This window comes from Diachasmimorpha longicaudata, chromosome 7 (genome assembly GCF_034640455.1).
Source record: "Diachasmimorpha longicaudata isolate KC_UGA_2023 chromosome 7, iyDiaLong2, whole genome shotgun sequence".
NCBI classification, from domain to species: Eukaryota; Metazoa; Arthropoda; class Insecta; order Hymenoptera; family Braconidae; genus Diachasmimorpha; species Diachasmimorpha longicaudata.
In genome coordinates this window covers 4,279,240-4,303,323 of record NC_087231.1, presented here as the reverse complement: position 1 = coordinate 4,303,323, position 24,084 = coordinate 4,279,240, and the positions used below count along the sequence as shown (strand labels likewise).

At 40.7% G+C, this 24,084-nt stretch overlaps 1 protein-coding gene across 3 annotated transcripts in view; it reads left to right on the top strand.

The window, feature by feature from the left end:
- The window catches only part of LOC135164913 (neuronal acetylcholine receptor subunit alpha-7), a 135,263-nt gene that overhangs the window by 60,236 nt on the left and 50,943 nt on the right, over positions 1-24,084 (top strand). For all 3 annotated transcript variants that reach the window (XM_064125699.1, XM_064125700.1, XM_064125701.1), the window contains 2 exons: positions 8,435-8,544; positions 18,229-18,409. In XM_064125699.1, the coding sequence (XP_063981769.1) occupies positions 8,435-8,544; positions 18,229-18,409 (291 nt within the window). The remainder of the gene's footprint in view (positions 1-8,434; positions 8,545-18,228; positions 18,410-24,084) is intronic.

Sequence of the window (24,084 nt, the reverse complement as noted above, 5' to 3'; positions counted from 1 at the left end):
GAGGATAAAATGCAGGGAAAAAGGTGGATGTATCATCGGTTGACGGAGCGACGACGAGATAAATTCCGTATCTCCCGCCGCATCCTCGTTGCGTTTTACGTTAAAACCGTTGACAGCGACGAGATTAACGCATCGATGGGACTCCATAAAGATACCAATGCTATTGATATTCAGTTGGTGATACCTTCAGTCGTGAGTTTCGCGTGAATCCCGGGAAAAGCTCCGCATTTCGACGCATCGGGAACATCGCGCCGGTATAAAGCGCCTCTGATGTGGAAATAGAATGTTGATATTTCTTGGAAAACCGTCTCTGTATAATCGAAAAACTCTAGATTCTAATTGTGATATCTCCTCTACCATTTAAACCCGCCAAAGTCCCCAGTATACTGATTGATAAACACATGGGTCTTCGGTCTGATTCGTTGTACTACAAACTTTGTAAGAAAAAGGGATTTGATGCGTCCGATTTCTCCACCAAATACTTCCTCCATTTTATTATCCTAATGAGACACTATATGTCGTCGCGATAGATCCAGAAGAATCAAATTCATCTCCTTCGTTTCCCGTCAACCTAAAAATACCTCCTCGTAACAATGCTCATTACCCTCTGAGTCGAGTCACTACGTATCGAATGTGGTTTTAAATTTCATCCTCAGCTGTCTCCGATATTCCTCCCACCCCCCAAGTTTCTCGTTTCTTCCACGTATCTCGACATGTGATTTATACGGTTGCAGAGGAGAATCGAGTACCCCTCTCCGAAGGCATTCCCAGGGGTGCTACAAGACGTTATAACGCATGTGCACATCGGCCACGGATAATCGAATAGTCTATGTTAGAGAATGTTAACGTCATTTGAGACACCAGAGTTATAGATGCCTTACAATGTACAAAACGATACAACGACAACACGTGGGAGAAGCTCACAACAACGAGAGCTTGAGAACGTGGGGGTACAATGTACGAGTTTGAACCAAAGTAAGCTAGAATCTAATCTCAGCGAAGTGCATCCGCCTTCGCCATGATAACACTTGTGTATTGCACCTGGTCTCAACACTTTTTTTTACTTTCACCTCCTTGTCTTTCTAATGTCACAATACCTTGTACCACTTCAATGGGCCACTGTTACAAACGTGTCTACTCTCATCTTGTTCGTCTTTTAGTCATCCCCTTTCATCAGCTATCTATTATCCCTCTCCACTGGCTCGACTCACTTCTCGTTTGTTACATGTAATGGTTTAACCCCCTTGACTCACAACACGTGAGTGCTCTTTCATCTCCTTTACTCGTTCGTTTCACTGCCCTCTGATAAATGGCAATTTTTCAACGTCATTCCCATTCTGCTCAGATACTCAAGTCTTGGCGAATGATTCCATTGAAATCGGCACTATCAACTCCTCGGGTGTGCTGGGAGTTTTCAACTTGATGATGAAGTTAACCTTATAATCGTTGAACTTTTCTGGACCGAGTGCTTTTTAATCGTCCACTTCGTAGGTTCACTTGGGTGAGTCTGATTTATTGATGTTCTTAGAAATTCAAATATCACAGGTCGCAGTGTAGGAGGGGACTCGCGATAATTGGTTGATGAATTGTTGTGCTTGTCTCGCGTGGCTGCTCTTCTTGATGGAAAATATTTACATCTGATTTGAAAGTTTGTAAATCTACTTCTAGTACCAACATTCCAACCCGTATTTACTTTTCACCAAACTTCAGGAGCAGCATGAACAGTGCTTTCTGATGAACACAAGTTTTTAGCACTTGAGTCGTATCGTATTTTTTCAACACCAACGTCCAACATCAAATAGCACTTGGAAAGATTATTTCATTGATAGCTGTACTATTAAGTTCTCAGTCCTGTTACTACTCTTCAACTTGATCATTAAGTGATTTTGGAGTGGTTGTACTTTGGACTTTTTACAAGGTGCTGAAGTGCTTTTTGATCGTCCTCTTCACAGCTTTATTTGACTAGTTCTGGGATTCTAGACATTTCCAGGGGGTCAAATATGGTAGGTCACTTTTTAAAAGGGTCAGTCATGAATTCCCTGCACCGCTGCTCCACATCCGCCATCTGCTTCCTTCCAAAAAAAATATTTACTCACCACTCGATAGTTTATAATTCTGCCTCACCCAGCACCACTTCACCAAGTGCTACCGTAAAGCCGTACTCCAACATCGAGATGAAATCGCGATAGCTTAACCGAGTGAAACGTGAAAGAGACTCGCGAATTACTCGTGCAACGATCTTTAATAATGAGGTGAGTGAATTCATCATATATGGGAGAGCAAGTATTCGTAATTCAGGGTGGAAGATTCCTGAAACTGTAGTTCTGAGTTGCCCCAGAATTTCACACGAGGAATCTTGAATTATCGCAATTATTTATCACCTCGTGTACACCGGGTCGAATAATTCGGTTGACATGCACTGCAATTTGTATAGACAACTTGTGGAGAATATTTCTTTGTGTCGATGGATGTTTAAGAGCAATGAAATACCTGGTGAGATAGTTAGCCAGCAATTTCTATTCTAGCTCCTGTCAATAATGAATTTTCTGCTTCACTGGTGGCTCAGTCTCGTGAGTAAACTAGTAGAGATAATTTTTCAACTAACTATTTATTTATGTATATTTTATTTGCCCATTTAAAGAAAACTCTTTGTCTCCATGATGATTAAAAAAAAATTCCAGATAGAATAAATTTTGAAAATTCTTGAATATTTTGGGAATTATTTATCAGCAAATTTTCGCTGCAAAAGTACTTGAATTTTTGAAGTTTTATGATTTTTTCTGCACATACACATGACTTGCCAGCGTTGGAGACAATACTTTACTTTCCCTTTGGCTGCTCATTACGCCCTACTTGTTCAGTTTCCCAACTTTCACTACCTCATTCTCTCCACCGTCGGCTGAACTGCTTTCAAGAGTTAAAAGTACTTTTCAAATGCATTAGCAGTGATTCCATTCTGACCAAATTCAATATTACTGAGAAAGGAAAAAGAGACGCTAGTGAATTGGCGAGCACTGCTGACTAAGTTACTGATTCGGTTCATCTGATCAGCGATCATTACCGCTGCGTTTATGGGAATTCATTAGAAAACTGTTCGGCTCAGCGTAGGTGAAGATAATGGCACTCCTGTAGTAATTGATTAGACGAAGTCGATAGTTCATGTTTCACTGAAAGGACTGCCATTAGGGTATACTTTCTGAATTCAATTTTCCTTGAATCCCATTGGACATGCATCAATTATACAATGAACTGCCTCCTAAATCTCTCCCCCTCCCTCACCCGAAATAATCTCCAACCACGATATTCTCGTGATGTACGACTCCTTGACTGTTATGAAATGAAATCTTGTTTCAATTCCGATATCGAAATCCATCTCCCCATTTTATCCAGTTCAATTTAAAATCCACTCGCGTCGCAGCTATCGATGAAGAAAAGTTTCAAATATCATAAATGAGTTTCACTCAGCTTTTACCTCCAGATGTACTCGAAACAACGGCCGAACAGAGGTAGTAAATAAAAAAGTTCCCAGTTTAATGTTGCATTCTCCCTCATCACGATTACTCAGCTTTTATTCATTGAAAAAAAAAAAACGACTGATGAATCTCATTGACAAAAAACGACAGAACAAAAAAAAATGTTCAATAAAAATAATTAAATTACTCTTCGCTTCGTTATTCGTCATTTTAAAAAATCAATTTAGTTTAGTTTTTAATATTCAAATACAGCTCCGAGTCTAAGCAAGGTGATATCTCTCCGCATTCCAACCCACTTGAGGGCATATTATCCCAGGGATGATTGCATAGTGAGGCCCCTAATAGCCAACTAAACTCAACTGCACCCTATTCGCACATGACACGCGATACCACTGGGAAGTTAAGCGATTCGCGACACCCGATGTGATCCGTCGCGAGCCAAACCGCTCGAATTATACTGAAGCCGGCCAATTCTCCGTCACCGCATAACCCGATAAATCTAATTATCCCCGCGGCTGCCAATAATTTCACCGCTCGAGAGGGAACACCGCCACATATCCAATATACCCGCGTACATGAGGAGAGGCGTGTCTAGGTGAGGGAGGAGAGCTGGAATATTTGACTTACGTAGAAACCGGTAGGACATACCTGGCAAGCCACGAAAGCCATACGTAGCAGTACTGACGCTGCCATCTGGCATAATCGTGGTTCTCCCCAAACCCCCAGGACCTTGTGGAAGGTTTCCATGGCTTTTACTTTGACCCCGTTCACCTCTTTAGTCAGGCAAGTCCCATGGACACGAGTTGAAATGTCCTGTTGAGGTCTCAGACTAATGATCCACTTGTGATTAATTGAAGGTAAAGCTCATACACCAAATGTTCGTTTGACGGTTTTTGGATGGATTGCCATGGCTCATGGATATTGAATGGAGGTACAAATTTTTGTCGTCTCGCTGGAAAAATGGTTAATGAGAACGTTTGAAGGGCAGACGTTTTTTTCCATTTGGAAATGTTATCCCTCGCTAATTTCCCATGAGCGGATTTTTTTTAGGATTTTTTTCACCCTTAAAAACTCCAGTTTCTTTCCTCCGAAGGCGTACTATATATACACACATGGATAATTCCCTGAAAAAACTGGTCAATCGTCTTCACTTCTCCGCTTTGCTGGGGAGCAAAGGGTTTCACCTTTAATGCAACTAACCGAGTGTTTCATGGCAAATCCCTCGGACTTCACCCAGGAGAAATTCATTTCAAGTTTTCTAGTTAAATTGCGACGTTTATGGGATGAATTGGATGAAGCTCTGCATTTTGATGATTCCCTTATGAAATGTTTCATGGGAACCTTCGGGGAGGTATGAAGGGAATTTCAAGGGGAGACTGGTCAGAAATCCCTCGCCAAGTTTCACAGTGGAGCGGGCAAAGACAATCAGAACAGCACGTGTGCCTGGCCACTGTCCACTGGTGTAACGAGGTGCTACATTGTAACATTATCTGAGGATAAAGGTGAAGTGCTTGGGAACAGATATTCGCGCTAATGCATTTCCGAAAACCACTGAGTCTTCACGGCTGCGGTCACACGAGGGTAGTAGAAAGGTCGTCACCACACTTTCGACCTTACCCCGAAGCTTGGCTGGCATTAATGCACCCTGCTGCTGTCACATGAATGTCGACATTCGCGGTGACCTAAGATCAATCCCAACTGCACGTGATATCACTTGAGAGGGTGCACGCTTCGAAATTTTCGGGAATTTCCAGCAGTTATCGGAAGCTAAAGATCTATCGGTGGATAAAGCTACTGGATTTGGGGAGTTTAAATGTTATATTAAAAAAATACAAAAATGATATTCGTTGACATCATGAGGAGGTTCCCTTTAGTGTGACGGAACTGACCCTTCCGCTCTATTTTACTTCATCTAGCGACAACCGGTTGCACACTTTCCCTCATCCCTCTCGTGTTGTTTCACACTCTCCCCCTTCATCCCAGAGAGTATCGAACGAGCGTATCGCCTTCCTCTCGCTCCCCGTCCTTTTGTCTCATCCTCCTGTCCGGATTGATCCATCGTGTCTGCCAACCTCGCGCAATTATTATCACGGGAATGGGACCGGTGGAGAGAGTTTCAGATGACCGCAGGATGTCCGACCAAAGCGCTACGGAATATGCTGGAATAATATGAGAGGACAATCCGATATTTCTATTGTATCGTTCCACGAACATCAGAATCATCGTTTTGTTTTCAGAATAAATTATTACGAGCCATAAAAAAAATTTCATCTCTTTTCGTGGATTTTTTCTTGAAAATTTTCTCTCCGTGGATTTCTCTATGCAAATAAATGCGAACATCTCGCGAGAAAATTTATCATCGTTTAACCATCAGTATAAGTCGTAAAATATTCCAGCAAAGGGGCCGGGATTTTCTATTTTTTTTTTTTCGTGAATATTTTTTTCGTGCATTTTGTCCAACGAGCTCAGCAGCGATTTTCCCCGGGTGAGACAAGTACACCCGATGGGGCTTAAGTGTACGGGCGAGTTACCAACGTGGTTTAGCCAGTAAAAAGTTGCCCGCTTGGGGGGACGAGATCTCTAAAATTATGACGCGTTCATAAACCAAGTGGGCACTAATGAAGTAACTAGTGGGCACTAAAAACAAATTCTCCAGACTCCGGGGATTGTTGGGCGATTAATGAGTTTTAGGTTGAATTTACCAATGGAAGTGCCGGTGCATGGAAAAATAATCCGTCAAAATGACTTTTATTCGCTCCGGCATTATTTCTATCCTTGTAATTGTTGCCTGAAATTATCCGGAAAATTAGCACCATTTGTTTCTCCGTCTAATCTTCAACAAAATGCCCAGCTGTCGATAAATCCTCAAAATCAATGAACATATCCCTGAAAATCAATACTTTGTTGTTCTCTGCGTACGTTTTACGAGTTTATCATATAATGGAACAACTTAGGTGACAGTTAGTAGAGTCACGTGCTAGTAAACAGTGACCGCGGATTACCACAACTCTTGATAGCTGTGCGACGACATTTATCGACGTAATAAACTCCATCGGGTGTGAGAGTGCACTAACGTGATGCACGTACAGTTGCCAGGAGAGGTGGTAGACCCGGTGGAGTAGTATCAGTGCACAGTATCAAGCTTTCTCAGGGTCAGGTGAAAAGCTCGAAGCAATTATCGAAATATTGAGCGACGAAATATTGTAATTGAGATTCAACTAATTACATCCGTAAATTTCTCCACAAACGGTAATCACCGCTGCGCGTCTAAAACCTGCGGATTTTTATATCCCCATATTTCACATTTCAAATGAAAAGGGTTTCATCCGTATCACAGTGATTAATATTGCGAATATACATGCACGTAAATTGAACATTCGATCCATACAATAATCTGATCAGGGCCATAAGCACGCCCACCTTCATTCTCGTGGACATAAACCACACATACAAAACGTTTAATTTAAAAACCCATCACGGATGGTCGCTTGTACTGTTATGATCATTTTCATAATGCAATTTGCTAATGTTGATAGCAACCAGTTGCAAATTTAGCATATCGCCAAATCATCATTTTTTGGGGGGGGGGGGGTATTTATTCTCCTGAATGAGAGCTTTACTACACTCGCGAAAGAAATATATGAAATTTATTCGCGGATCCTTGAAAAACTACCATTTGCAAATTTCAATCGAATCAGATTATAACTCAACATGTAACATAGCAAATGGACCATTAATGACAGAATAAACAGCCCATTATACGGGCTAACTGGAAAAAATGCTAATCACTATCCCCGAAAATTAAAACAATTTAAATCTCAATCGACAAACGATTCCGTTGTACTAAATAACGTTCTCGAATTTCCAGATAAATTTCAAAAAAGGATAAACCACTAGTGTAAAACAACTGATGAAATAGCCAATAACAAATGATTCCTTCAATTTCCACGATAATTCGAATAACCCAATTTCCGAATATTGATACCAACCAGTTGCAGATTTACCACACCCCCAATTTTCCACCGTTCTTTTCCCTGTTCTCTTTCCCCGTGTATTTGACGGAGTTTGTGGTGCCGGTCCAGGGGAAAATTTGATTCCTATCAACTCCCAGTGCCAACTCATGCCTCATAGAGTTGTGGCCTCCCCCAGAGGGATACAGAGGGTTAACACTCTCGTGGGAGGTGGGGTTGATGGGCGGGGGGGGGGGGGGAGGGAGCAAAGTGGAATGAGGGAACACAATGTGTTCATGCACGCGTACTTCACGTCGGGGCATTACAATTTCCAGGTACTATTAGTACCTAGATGGTGATGGCATTAGTTAGATTCTTCGCATCGGAGGTGTATGGTAATGGCGCTTGAAAATGAAATTAACACCGATGGCATTGCCAGCTGAGAGAGGTGCATCGATCGGCGATGATGAGGGGAGAAAGGGGGAAAGGTCTCCTGATAATGCATACGGAGAGAAATATCGAAAAAAATTCATCACCTGACAGCAGAACTGTTAGACTTTGGTGTTTGAATCGAAATAAAAAATCGGAATTGGATATCAACACTGGAAAATTTTCAAGTGTGTGAATTTCGTAGAAGACAGTGGAATGAATTCCTTCAATTATTGGAAACAATAGGAGTTGTATTGTGGAAAATTTTCCTAGAATTTCCCTACAAAATGTTTCTGTATTAGTGATTTTCACCGCTGCAACGACAGATACTGCAGTGCCGACACAGCAGAATTTATCATACGGAAGAGTCGTTAGAGTGTCCCCCGCAAACAATTTAATGGTTTTTTTGCTCTCACTCGTTCATCAGAATACTCGTTGAGGAGTAAATAAAAAAGGGAACGGGAGATTTGCTCACCGTTTGTTTCCATTTATTCTTCCTTCCCGTGAATTCAGAATGTAATTTCCTACAGAATGAAAGGTTCACGATTCTCATCCCTTTTTTCTCTGTCTTTTTAATTACAGGAGTGGACGGACTACAACCTCCAGTGGAACGAGAGTGACTATGGCGGGGTGAAGGACCTCCGGATAACGCCGAATAAGTTGTGGAAGCCCGACGTCCTCATGTACAACAGGTAACTCGCTCTTCAATTACTAATTCGGTCAAATCAGTCGGTCTTGTCAATCCTGGATCTCCTAGCTGACAACTTCTGTTAACCATATTACTAGAAATTCAGTTTTTTTTTTCAATATTTTTCTTTGTCTAATGGCAAATCGAGTTTACTCACACTGGAATTCAATTCTAAAAATTAACGCGGTGTGAAACAACGACGCGAAAAGGGTTTAACGTTTTCATTGTAACAGATTACACGGAATTTACTGTTCCGTAATCCACGAAGTTTCGTTCACGTGGATCCAGTTAGTAAATTCCCCTCGTATTTTCATTGAATCTGGACGAGTAGTATTTTCGGAGAGGATTTCATGATCCTCTGGTGTTTGGGAAAATTGTTAAAAGACCCTAAACCATTTGCCAAATTAATACGTGGGTTAAAAAATGTTTGCAAAGTTCGCTGATGATCGAAGAAAATTGGTTTAAATATGGACTTCAATTTTCTAAGAGGAAGAGAAATTTTTTTTGAGGAGAGAATTTTTTTAGAACTATTGTTTTCAAAATGAAATCTAGATGAGTTTTAGAAAAAAGACATTGTCTTCCAAATTGTCCCAAGATTCCCCGAGAGTAAATAGAGTCGCCATTAATTCAAATAAATCACAGTCGTGTGCACGAGTGGAAGCGGTCAATGCTTGTGAATAAAATTTCCCCCTAGAATTTGAAGCACTTTGGGATATTCTGATAAATCAATAAAACCCAAATAGTTTACCAAAGATTCAGAATGTTTCAGAAGCCAGCAAAGTAACTCCATCTCCACGCTAGTTTCAGGCGCCGAGAGAGAATGAAACTGACAATATTAAATTAACTAGTAATCTTGTACTCTATATGAATAATCTGCTCCTCTCCTACACTAGCCACGAAAAGTCGTAGTTGAAATTTTTATTTGAAAAGTACTTGATTCGATTGCAATATAGTAATGAAGTTTAAACGGTACGTAAACAATTTTCCAGTGTTGCTTCGCATCTTATCCTAAAAGTAATAATCGAGTAACTCAGATGTGCATGTGTTAAATCCTCTCATAGACAACTGATACAAAAAAGTAACTAATTCTCTCAATTACAATATTTCGTAATGGTATTATTTCATTAATAATTTGCTTACTACTCCTGTAAATAATTGCCCAAACGTAATTCTAGTGATGACAATGATTCTTCCGTAGACTTATGAAATTGATAAATTTCCGACGAGAGCCTCCTGTCGCGTTGTCTCATCCATTGGATTGAAAAAATTTTCCCGCTCCAACGCCACCGGGAATGACGAAAACTCAGTGAGAAGTTGGGAGTAGCTTTTAAGATAGGGAATGACTCACTGAAGCGAAAACCAGTGGACTCACCGCAGATCCAGTAGACGTTCATGCGGCTGAAAATAGTGAGACGTGACAGGAGACTCTTGTCCTCCCCTTCGAAGCTCGTGACTTGAATCTAGAGCGTATTGTATAAAGTAACGCAAAAGTTTTCTTCGAAGTAACAATGACCCAATTACTCCAGCCACTGGCAATCACGAATTTTTCGAGCTAAGCGACTGGTGGTAAGAAACACCCCCACGTCGATCAGTGATATTTAATCGACGAGATTGAAAGTAAAAAGCCAGTGGACGAAGGATAAAATGGCCCATTGTCAGTTCGATGTTTTTTTCTAGGGAATCTCTTGACTGATTAATAACCTAGATTAAAATTTTATTAAAAAATACTATAATATCACGTCGACTTGGGCCAGGATTGCAGGGAGAGAGGGACCTCTCTTCCTTCGATCTTACCTCGTTGATATCATAATTATGCATCTGTACTCGTGACTCGCGAATCGCTTCTCAACGACGGTCCTCGGACCCGTCGCGATACTTTAGTGAATGGCGCGAGTTTCAACGGAATTCGTTGAGAATCTGCATTTTATCGGATGTACTTTCTGGGCCAAACTTTGAAGGGAACGAGGAGGAATAATACTGAATGTTGAAATGTTTCCATTCAAGTCAAAACTCTTCGACAATCATGGCTCACAGGGAGAAAAAAATTCAGAATATTTTTGTGGGAATATTCCGGCAAAATTCATCATGTCGTATGGCAAAGTGGGTTCAATTATCTAGCAGCAGATAAATCTCCGTCTTATAGAGTAAATATTCCAAAACTGCTCCATAAAAAATTGATCCCTGATGGTAATCTTCTTCACAACCAATTTCTTTTAATAATTTAAAAATGGGAATGGATCAGCAATGATATCATGTAAAAATATCGTGCAAAAAGACACTTGGTTCCAGAATTACCAAACTTTTTGGATAATTTTTGCAAAACTTTTCTCTCTGTGCATTTCCCACAAAAATGACTGGCTTTTTCTGGTACATCTCCCCCGGAAAGACCATCTGAACCCACTTTACCGTGCGAGTACGGTAACTTTTTCCTACTTTTTTCCCCCTGTACTTATACGTCTGCCTGAAAACCACTAGTGTGAACTGGCAGTGAAGCCGTGCATAGTTAGCAATCACGTAGCAATTAGAGAATGCCAATAAAATCTCTATCATTAGTAATCCCGAGGCAAGCAGCCGATTGTGAATGTCCGATGTTGGGGGAGTTGACAGTTAATTTAATCAAACCCAAGATAGACATCATGGGAATTGTAGTCCCGACTGGTTTAAAGTAGCCATTCCACGTAGGGAACCCCGTAACGCACTCGGAGGTTGTGTCGATACAAATCCTAACAGAGGAGGAGGTCATGGGGTTTCACTGTCTAATGTCACCACTCGAGTCCAATTAAATGAGGCTTCCAGCTGGCCTTTGAACCTTTGACTTGACGAAGCAACTTTTAACTGTTCTACCTGCGGCTTCATCGGCTCAGATTCGTCTCTCAATTCAAAATAACTGAGCTGATGGGAGAATTTATTTACCATCAAGTTTTATTCAGACGTATGCATCATTTAAAAAAAAATATCGTCTGCAAAAAGCCCAGAGATTTTTCAAAATTTGTGCAGTAGAAAACTGAATGGCCTCTTTCCTAATTAAAAAAAAATTGTAGGGGTGGAATCTATTATTATCATAATTTATCGAACAGATTAAATACATGCAAGTTGGTCTATTCTTCTACCAAGCCTCTGTAGTTTCCCAAATAACTCATCAGAGTGAGATACAGTCACTGCTGAATCTCTTTGAAACCTCAAATCTTGGACAATTAGGAAAATTAGTGACATGATTTTTTAGTTTCTAGAAAATCCTCGTTTTTATCACCGTAGCCCAACTCTAGTTGGCCTCTCCCTGTTGCTTCCCACATTTATCATCCATCAAATCCCCAAATTACACCACAACGAGCCCCCATCCTGCTCCACAACAATTACGAAAATTACCTTTTGCACACACCGTAGTTTGCATTTCAAGTGCAATTGTCCACGAGTAGGATAGTAGATTCGTTACGTTTCACCCTACCTCCAGCCTGCACTTGTGTTGTCCAACAAGCTGGCCAACTTGGCACGAGCAAAAGGCCAACTCAATAGCACACCAACAAGAGAGAATATAGACCACCTCCTTTCGGTACACGCTCGACTGGCTCACCCACTTATGCTGTACCACCTTTTCCCATCCACCAATTCTCTGTCTCTGTTCTTTGAGACACTCACACCCCCCGTACAGCTCGACTCCGCGAGAGATCGTCTCCAATTAATTAGAATTCGTCGAGAGGAAGTTCCACGTGAATCTGTGGCCGTACAATGATTTATCCGACCTGTGGGATCGCCGAATGAATGAGAGTGTTCAAGGTACCCCGAGTACACTGAGTAACCTCTGTACATGTCCCTTAGCTGAATTATACCGCAGAGGTGGTCGTGCAGCAGAAATCAATTCTCTGATTCACCAATTTTGGGAGAAAATTCCGAAGTGATGATTCAAGCATTATAAATTTTTCATGCCCCTTCAATTTTTCGACTATTCAAACTTCTTAATGTAGTGGAGGGATGAAAATATTGGGGATATAGAGTCGTAAAGTCGATTAACTCTTCTCCAGGGAGTTATGGAATTTTTCATCACTTTCAGACGGTTCCAGAAAAACGTTCCAAGTTTTTACAGCTACTATTAAAATTGATTCAGTTTCAAATTGAAAGCCCCCAAATTTTGGAAACAAAAACCTATTCCAAGGGACTGAAATAATGTTTTTTATAGCAACTCAAAAGTTCACTAGTTCATGCTAATTAAATAATAAAAACCTGACTCCTCCATCGCTAAAAAATAAATATCTACGAGTGCCCAACAAACCGGGCGAATGTGATATGAAATCAAATACTCGCACCTTGAAATAAATAATTTTCACCCCCCAAATGTGGAATATTAAATGGCCTCGCACGTAACGATCTCGCCGCTGCATCCTCCCCATTAACCCAGACAGCTTTAAACATATATGCAATCATTGCATCCAGCGTGTTTAGCCACACGTAAATTTGATCTACCGTCTGTTAGGCCGGTGCATCCACGGCAATGCTCAAAATTCATATCCCCCTCCCCCTCTTCACCCGAAAATACAATCCATGTACCCAGGAATGAGCCACTCCGGGTTCATAGAGCCGTGCAATTTCATCGCTGGATCTAATTTACACCCGGCAATATTTCTTTCCTGGCTTTCGTCCACACCCACCTCCAACTCCCTCCCAGGAACAACTGCAAATGGAATGGGACTAGGGTGAAGTACTACCTACTCCCCATGTACAACATGTACTATTGAGGTACAGTACAAGGGGAACTATATGAGCTTCCATCTATTCTCAAATGGTATTTTACGAACCAAACTGGACAGCAATAATTCCCAATCGCATCCGATAATTTTTTTCCCACATTTATCGGAATTATTGGGAGTTTTATAACGGCCATAATTTTTATTTTTATTTTACTTCTATTCGCCTATAAAATTTATTCCGTTTAATTTCAAATGGTCAAAAATAATTAATATTCAATTTCCTCACAACCTTCAGGATTTTCTCTGTCCCCTGTCCTCCCTCTATCCACCCCCTACACCCACAAATGTAATGGGGATAGGGAGAAGCACAACCCACCCTTCCATGTACTAACACGTCGTATTGAGGTACGATACAAGAGGGGAAACTATATGAGCCTTCATCTGTCCTCAAATGGTATTCTCCGAACCAAACCGGACAGCGATAATTCGCAATCGCGCCCGCTTCCGAGAGGATTAGTAGTACTAATGGCACTGGAATATCTAGGTGATTATTCCTCCTCCCTGAATTGCAGTTTGGCACTGGTGTACATCCACACGAGTGTTGCAGAACTTATCGACCAATTCATACGTAAATACGAGTGAACCTCGGGGATGAATCTAACTGTGAAATTATGAAAATCAACGAATTAAAAAAATCTAGCAATCCGAAGCGATTCGACACGAGTGCAGAAATCTAATCCTTGTTTACATAAATAATTAATCGACTGAGACAATCAGGCCGCCCCCGTACTGCGGGCCACCTCCAGATCCATCCGGGCGTCCGCTCCACCCCAAATTTTCATAAATTTTATTCATTCTGTAATTACTCATGCGAAATATCGACGAGCCCCCATTGCAATTCCTGTCGGATTCTCGAACAGTCGTAAATAATGCTTTTCATCAAAGCAGAAGTATGAGAATCATGAAATGAATTTGATGAAGTGCTCGCGATATGGCATGAAGAATACTGGAGCGGATTCCACAGTAGGATCTACGCAAACCCTAACCGCTATTACATAACTCTGAGATAATAAAATAAAAATTTAATAAAAATCAAATGATAATATATTATAATGAGATTAAAGTCAAACTTGGCTCGTACCGCCGCCGATAAATAACCACAGACTATTAAAAACAGATTTGTCAATTAAATCGCTCATGATGAAATTTTAAGAGCTCTGGGAATGCAGCAACAAGTCCTCAGGATTTCCTTTTCAATGTGCATTTGTTCCGGGGATTGATCGAGACAATTGCCACACTCAATGCTCTTTATATTCACAATACCCCTTCACCCGGTTTCCTTATTTTACTGGTCATGAGGGAAAAAAATGGACGGAATGGATGGCTGGAAAATAAATAAATTTAGAAATGGAGAAAATTTAATAACAATTACCATTCATAATCCAGTCGCCTATGAATAAAAAAGGATGTTTTGTAAGGATAAATAGTTTCCCAGAAGGAAGGAATTGGGGTTTTTCAGGCTCGGTGAATCGAATTTTCCTCGGCTGGTCGTTCGTTATTACCCCCGATCCCTCACCCCCCTGCATTTGGTTATATGCACAACAGTGGCCGCGCAACGTCACTGCTTTCGACAATAGAAGCAATCGCTACTGGAATAACAAAAGGGTTTATACTTGTTGCGCTTTCGCCCACGTTTTTCTTCAACCTACGGGAGTTTTACATTTTAACCTCTCCGAAAAAGAAGTGAGAGACAAAGGAAACAAACCGGAACAATGGTTGCGTTGGGAGGGCCTTTGTTTGGACGAGACAATCGGCGAGGACCGGCTTTTTTTTTACTATTTGCAAAACGTTGAGGTGACAATTTAATGCGAGCAATGGAAGGGGGATGGGAATTCTTTTCAATGTCGCGATGGATAAAGGGGGAGGGGAGGGGTTATCTCAAGGTGTCTATTTTATGGGTGAAAAAGCACGTATCGTTTTGAAAGGAGAGGGGTCTTGGGGCTTTTCATATACTCAAGATATCACTGCTTATATACAACACGAACAGAAGATCCAAAAAGTTGATTTGTTGGAAAAAAAAATAAAGTTTCTCAAAAAAATGTCCACTAGATAAATAAATTGAATGCACTTTTGTCATAAAAAAATGTACATCCATCACTTTTTGTATAGAGAGGAAGTACATAGATAATAAATAATGAAAATATACATTTGAATGGAATAATATTTTAGAAATATATTCGAATTTTTATTCCATTGATTCATGTATTTGTCAAAGTTCCAAGGTAAATTGTAAGTTAGACTATAGTGAGTGCAGTTTTTATCAGAATATCGATAAAAATTCACGAATCAAATTTTACGTGCTCATAAAGTCAGCAAAAAATCTCGTATTTTCTACATTTTTTTCTCATAACCTTCAGTATGTTCAGGGTCCCAATTTCTTTTTACGCAGTTGTATTATTTCTCCGGGTTAGTGAGATGAGAATTTCGCCCGTGTTCGGTACTTCCAAAGAGTCATTTCATTTTCGGTAGTACATAAATCGTTGGCGATAAACAGCGTGTAAACACAACGGGTCGGAGCTCAAGGGAGAAATCGATTGTTTGCGAGCCGTCGACGGACCATCTCGTTGATCCGCACACCACTGGGGCTGACTACCACGCGTACCCTCACCACTTTTCCACGTCCAAAATGTCCGCCCGCCACTCTCTCATTAATATCACTCATGGCGTTCTCGTTGACACGAATTTCCATGGTTATAGAGTCAATGATGGTAATGGAATGATAATATTACTCAGTCCTTACACTGTTATTTATTGAAAAAAAAAATGAACCAATGAATTTCTCTCTTCATGAGATTTTTAGAAACTACGATTATTTCAGTGAAAATCAACTTGGCGGGGACATAAATGATGTGTAATTGAGGTTTGAAAAATCCAGCGAAACGATTTCGGAATTTTCATTGGATTTTATTCAATTACTGAATTTTTATGTCCATTATGTATATTTCGCTTTTCATTTTTGCTGGACCATAAAAAAAAGAGAATCGAATTTCATCAAGATTTTGACAGCCCTCTGCTGTACATTTACCACTAGAAAATTGGAGTTAACAATTTGGATTGATCTGCAGATGGCATGCGAATCAACGAGGTGGGAAACATCACACGTGGTGGATATTATTCCCGGGGGAAACATTGAAATGAATTCTTTTACCAGTGGAATGGAATCACGTGTTTTTTCGGAATCGAAAAATATCACACATTCACTTCCATATTTTTTTAGCTCCGTCACACCTGCGTAAAAGATAAATTTCCATTGAAACGCGCATGCCTGCTGTCCATAAGACTTCGTCCTCAATTAGTCAAAATTGTGCAAATTTTTTCTAAGTTAATAATAGGTGAACATTCATTTGCCTGACGCAAAATCCTAAGATTCTGTGTCTTCAATTTTTTTCATAAAACTGAATTTTTTTTATTACAAAAAATTGAGAGTTCAGCGCAGCATCCTCGACCGAACGATCACTTATCACGCAAATTAAAAAATAGTTCAAGACGGCTATAAACAAAATTCCCGAGGCTCTCAAGTTGAAATCCCCAGGGACGAAAGAACTACGTCCTTTGCACAGAGGTGCACCGTTAAAGGATTTTGTACAAACTTAGCCGTGCGTTTCCGCGAGCGAGGGTGAGGGTGAGAAAGAAGGGGAGAAACTTGGAGACGAGACCATCGAGGATCGATAAGTCGGCTGTCTGAGAAAATAAGGGAGCTTTGGGTGTGATCGTGTTATTACAAAAATGTGTCAGCATTATTAGAATCGTAATGCGATAGAAACTTGGAGGAAGTTTCACCCGATAAGAAGGGGGATTGCAGAAGAGCATTGAGTGAAGAGCCCTATCAAAACACTTTTTATTATTGGATATTACCCCTCCCGTTGAAAAAATCCCTTCAATCTCCCACCGATTTCAATCAAAATCGGTAAAAACTCCTGACGCATAATTTTCCCACGGAAATGCGAATGAAACATGTTGAACAGGAATTTCCAAGTAGTTCCATGCAGACAGTGGCTCGATAAAACGTCCTGCGGGCCCACAGCGCAGAAATAAAAGAATTCGATAAATTCCCCATACCCTAGAGAATTCCCGAAAGCTGTTTGAATGGCAGAATAAACCATGCATAATGTTTTCATTTTCTCTCTCCCCGAAAACTTTCTCATTGCCATGGACTCTGCACTCCAGCCAACAATAGCTGGAGAGAAACTCCTGACGGTGCCTTTACCCCAAATGGAAAAGCGGAGCAAGCATAACAGACCAATAAAATTTTGAAAAACCCAAGTAAATAAGCAGACCCCAAAATATCAATTCGCGCTTGATCTAACTCGCAACAGAGAGCGATTCTGGCTGAAAACAATCGACCTAACATCCAACCGACTGATATACGAAATAGTAGATTACAAATGAGCGACATTCCTTGACTTTCCTACCGAGTGTTGCAATAAATTCGCGAAAACCATTTTACGTGCTCAACCATAGCCCCCAAGAAGTCTTTATCCAGTTGTGGAAAAAGAAACTCTAGTAAAAAGGTGTTCAGTATCCTTCGGTTCGCCGGTTCGCCTGTTTCGAGCTCACTCAACGTGAGAATAAAAATGTCAAGTAAATCCACGACGATAAATTAAAACTATCCACCAATCTCATGCAACTTCTAAACGGTGATGAAAATTTTCACGTTGATCAGGGCTTGCGAACTTCTCCCACTCTCCGAGCTTATGGTATTCCTTCATTTCTCCCCAGCCCCTAGACGATTATCGAGCCCACCCAGAGCTAAGAAAAATGATGAAAACTTTGATTAATGCTAGCCAAGAGAAAACTATTGATCAGACTGATCTGAGAGATGATGATAGAGTAAACCAACATTCTAGATTAACTGAAAAATCAAAAAGAAAACATAACGGCGCGTTGAACGAACGAGAGTTTTAATAATATTCTTTTCAAATGGTCTTGATTGATGAATACACTAGTGCGGATGAGGGTTTTGACGGGACGTACCAAACAAACGTGGTGGTCACGCATAACGGCAGTTGCCTGTACGTCCCACCGGGCATCTTCAAGAGCACATGCAAGATAGACATCACTTGGTTCCCCTTTGACGACCAACACTGTGACATGAAGTTCGGATCCTGGACCTACGACGGCAACCAGGTACACCCAACTGTCCCACCAGAAACACATACACTTGCCAGAAACACCAGAATAAATGATATATAGCACCATTATCAAATATTCCAACATTCCCTTTCACTCCATTTGCCTGTCACTCCAATCATCGGAATCAAGTGGCATCATTTCGAATTGCGGTAACTAATTCACGTGGTGTGGCTCGTTCATTTGGCTCCACTGATAATTGACGTCAGCAAAAAGCTCCGAGCACTTCTCGACATGCCAGCTGCTATTTTATACATCGATAAATGCAGATTGATGTTTCGTCAGAAGTGAAAAAGCAATCATGCAGGGAAAGCTCAATACAGTCAAGAGCTTGCGATGCATCACACTGTGGTATCAAGATTTAGCTATCTGGCCATAGAAAAAGGATAAGGCCTTTCCCAATTTTTAACTATTCCCGGACTGTAAATCATTAATTTAGAAAAGTTCCCAGCGAAGTTTTTCATTAATCGCCTCCATGAGTTACCTTTAAACATGCAATCTGTATGCACTTGATAGCAATTTTGGCTCGGTGAAGCTCAAGCTCTGTCGACGTTTCCATAATCCCCATCGCGATTAGCACATCAAGAGTTGTCTCCTTCAAGCGTCAATTTTCATCCGACAAACTACCTCCCCTTGCTCTTCTCCTACCGAACCTTGTGATCCTTAATGCGTTTTCACAACCTTCAGAGTTGCCTCACCTATCACGCTGTTGATGCTGATAACTAACGCTCAGAGGTTACTCGTCGTGTCTGTTATAAGTTTCAGAGTTCCTGAAATTCCCGAGGCGCGTCTCACCGGGGGAAAGAGATCCTTTGAGATTTCTCCGGGTTAATCACTAGTTTTGATTTTTCATTTCGGGTTTTCATTATTTATCAAGGCGTTGATTGTGTTTTTGATGACTTTCGGAATTAATGAAAATGATGATCGAAAGAGGGAATGACTGTTCTGTCGATGAAAATTAGAAGCTGCTATTGAAGTTGATGACAAATTATTATTTGTAGTCTTTATTACTCATCGAAATACAGATTGCATTGTTAATAACCTAGAGAGTGCGCATTGATTACAATCAAGAGGTAGACAAATGACAGTAAAGTGAACATGGGTACATTTTAAGAGGTTCATGCTCCACTATTCAAATCCATAAAATTTAATTGCCAGTCTCAATCTCCAATTTCACCATCTCATTATTTATAAAGATAGACTCGCCATTCCATTGAAATAAAGTCAACAATGAATCTCCGAATCAATATCAATTAAAACCAAGAGCTCGAAGCTCTCCGAGACAAATCAATCGCCCTCCCTCCGAGGTAAAAAGCCAACGAAGAAGAAACCGAAGAATAGGATTCATTCATGAAAAGAAAGCTGAGAGGGTACAATGGAGAAAAATGGATTGAGATCCTAGACTCACTTCGACAGCCCTCCTCTCGGAGAAATTAAGTTTCCAGTCAATCCCCACCGTCCGTGACCCAGCAGTGTTACTTGTTCATCGTGAACTCCCTGAGAAATTCTCAAAATGAAATTCTCAATGGAGCCAATTGTCGAGGTGCACTACGCCGAAAAAAAAAGAAAAGCCACCGTGAAAATCCAGTCGAATCCAGTGACATTTACGATCCCTATCTTCCCCCAAATCATGGCAATCCTGACCCCTGTCACATGCTCTTCGCTGTCTCACTCTATTTCTCTGACTGCCCTGACACTCCATAGCGCATATACATTAGCCACAGCTGTATAGATAGCCGTTTTCACGCTTCGTAGCTTCAAAGATACAAAATATCATATTTCTTTGATTTCCATAACCTCAAACATTGATTTCCATCACAAAGGAACATCTTGCTAACGAGTGGTGGACAGACGAGAGATTATCGAGGACATCGTGGTAAAGAATAGTCGCATGAATATGCCCCAAAGTTGATGAATGAATAAATAATCCAGAATATTCGTTACCACCCGGAAACTCGGTAAATCACCTGAACAAAATTACAAACTTCAGCTGAAGATGACGGAGTGCGGTAGAAGCTTTCCACGTTCACGGTAGTTAAGGAGGCTACGACACCTCTAACTTTCGCTGGGTTGTTGCTAGATATGCTTCGACGTCTGTGCCAATCTAACTTACCAGATACTCCGATATACAACGTAACTCGTGATCCAGCAAATAATCATTCCCCAGTTTTAACCCCCTAGACTAGTGCCAAGAGGCTGTCCACAGCCCTCGAATTAACGTCAACGTCATTTGGCATTTGTGAGAATACGTCGGATGGAAGTAATTCGCGGTATTCGTGCACCGCGGTATTCACAAACACCTTTGAATTCACAACTCTCGACAATGGAATAGTGCTATGAAATTAACAAACTCACCGCCTCGTTGTCTTGCGCATCAAACTTTTGAGCATTTCATTACGACAAACCGAGAATTACTGGTGAACAGTTGAGGAGTTGCTTTATGAATTGCAAAGTAGCACTACCGGGTGAATTATTTTTAACGATTTCTTCCTGGAGATTTTTCCACTGTCTTCCGCACTCTGTCATCATAATTGCAAAATGAATTACTCATCGATACCATTGTCCTCGATCAACTCTGTGTCCATCAGCGGGAAAATTGCGTTATAAAATCGGGTTGAAAGGCATTACAACAATTATAAATAGAGATCGCTGTGGATTGGCTGAATAACGCTTGCCGATGTTGTTTGCTTCACGCGCATTACGTTTAAATATTACAACATATGTGTATACGAACCAGACCTAGGATATTTAAACAACGGCTGAAGATAAACTCATAGGGGATCAGATTGAAAAAAAAATCGACAGTTTAATCGAACGCAGAATAAATCGATTATCCATCACTTTTAATTTAAGAATAACTGATGAAATATATTTCACAACACACACCAACACACATACATCGTCGAGTCAAAGCAGGGACCACGTGATTATGTCTGAGCTGGGAACCATGATTTTGCATGGAGCAACTGTCACGACGTTCTCCCATAGACTCCACAATTCCTCCAAAAATCTTTGACATACCGGTAACTTTTGTTAATCAAAGCTCGCAGATGATCTCATTTGTCGGGAAAGAAAGTCCTTTATTCAATCGCACAAGAATGTGAGAACAAGTGTCTACAGGCAACGAATGAGCTCTATCATCGGTGCCCAGTAGCCGTCGACCCTTGCTGATACAAAGGTCGACGATACGATTGTTGCCATCAATTCTGAGACTCGTCGGACTCCACCGGACTATCATACTTGCAATATCAGAACCAGCGTGCAACAAGCACTGCACATTTCCCGCAGTTTATCACTCGTCGAAGGTTGAAAATAGAGATAACCATTTTCTGAGTCTCCTCCTCCCTCGGTTTCGTCCGTCTGACGTGTAGATCCACTGAAAAACACCAACTATTCATCATCGCTGTGTGTTGAGTACACAGTTGCTCACAAGTTGCTTACAATTGTTTGCACAAAGGCCAAGCTCACCTGAACTGGAAATTTTCACATGCCAGAGAATTACTCCAATTATTACACCGAAGTTTCAGATTTTTTGATACTCAAAAGGAGTGTTTTCCAAAGCCATCTGAATTCTGGAGAATTGAAAGTAACTTTTAATTGGACTCCAGCAACCTGTTCTCCCCTTTTTGTTCCGGAATTGTCATAATATCCACGCAGTCACAAATTCCAACCTATTTCATTAAACTCACGTGAAACTCCCAGTCATTAAAGAAGTTATGATCCACAAAGTTTTTAAATGATCTCATGTCATTAAATTGCCCTTACCGAAAAATATACATTAAAATCTGACAATTCCTTATCAAAGGCTGTTAAACTAACGAGAGTCTCCGGCAACTCCCTCGCACCGCGTCAAGTGCTATTACGAGTTATCCAAATGTCTGAATGAGGTTATACCGGTGAATAATGGCCAGGGAATGCCCAAGTTTTCACTTCTCTTTGCATTCTTCTTCTCATAAATTTAAAAGTTGGAGAACCTCTCTCATTAGCATCAATTATGCACTAGTGATGAGCCAAGATCAATGAATTTTCATCATACATTGATCTGCCTCGAAATATCGAGACCAGATTGAGTCTCTGACTGCCTAGTATTGACAAATAATCAATCAATGCCCTCCAATTCTCCAGAATTCACCAATATCCGGAATAACGAAGAGTAAATACCAATTTTTAAAATCTCTCTTTGAAATTCTTGCATCAACAACAGCAAAAATTGAAACGATCTATCGCCCAATATCTAGGTGAATCGAGTCGCCGATTGTCCTTCGCCGACCGAGCGATTAATCAACGTCACAAATTCGTGAGAATTCACTAGTCCCAGAGATCACCTGCGATCATTAATATTATTCTTCCCCGAATCCCCGCCTCCCCCCATCCCTCTCCCCTCCTCCCCTGGAATTGTTTTCTATTCATTTTCACCCCGACAAGTTCATCCCAACAGTTCCTTTATGCTCTACGCTTCCTCACCACTTTTATTTCGTCGACGTGAATGAGTTTTCCACCATCATCTCACCACCCCTCACCGCCGACCAACCCAACAACCCAGTGGAGTCCATTGCTGAGCGTCGATCCATGCTAGCAGACAGGCGAGTCCTCCCTCACTCTGAATCTCTCACGACGAGTGTAAAACAATACTTGAATCCTTGAATAGTAATCCATGAATTCAATCGCATCATCAAAATTTATCATAATAATCAGGAGCTTCTCACAAAAGCTTATCAAAAATTTTTGCGCTCCTCCACGCTTCATTGGCTTCAACCATCACTCCATTAAAGTTTTATAAATTTTGATGATATTCCGACATTTTCGTATGGGGAATTCACGTCGAGTGAGTACTCGCCCTGCTAAAAGCTTAGGCTAAGTTCGTATTTACCTCGCACACACCCGAAAACATCTCTCGATGCCTTCGTTGAAGCACGAAAAAAAAGAAAAAAAAAATTATTAATATTCTGACAACGATTAAAAATAAAAAATAAATATGAACAACTCACCGATGTGAAAAAAATAATAATACTAGCGATGAGTATCAACGTCAAAGCCACTGGAGCGTTTAGTTTCCAAGGATTATCAGTCTGTAATATTTCCATGTTCTCTTCCCTTGCTCTCACATATTTTGTGCTCTCGAAACGGGCAACGAAATATCAGGCATTTCGTAAAACCAATATCACATTGCCTATCGAAACATTCGTCGACATTTTCAACGCGACCGATATTCATGCTTAATGTTGCGTGGATATATTTTTTTTTACCCCTCTCTTTCCTTTCTATCGGTCGAATTTTATTCATGCACATACGCAACGGAGCGAATGAGGAATGGATAAAAGAGACAAGCTTGCTGGGAAGAAAATGGCCGAATAAAAATATATCGCAGTGAAAATAGGGTAAAAGTCAGGCGAACAATGTTTTTTACCCGGCGGTTGATTCCTGGCGAATTGGAAAGCAAATCGTCCATGGGGAGTTGCACTGAGTGTACATACTATTCATATGTAGCTCTGGCAAAGGGATATATCGATACGGAGAATATATCGGGGTGTGTAATGTCACTGGGGTGTTACATCCATTGACATCGTTCCGTCATTTCACATGAAACTCAATGCTTTTACATCGCCATATTTGTCCCTTATCTCTCGTAAAAAAAATAGGGAATTTTGCATGGGAATTTTTTCTCCATTTTC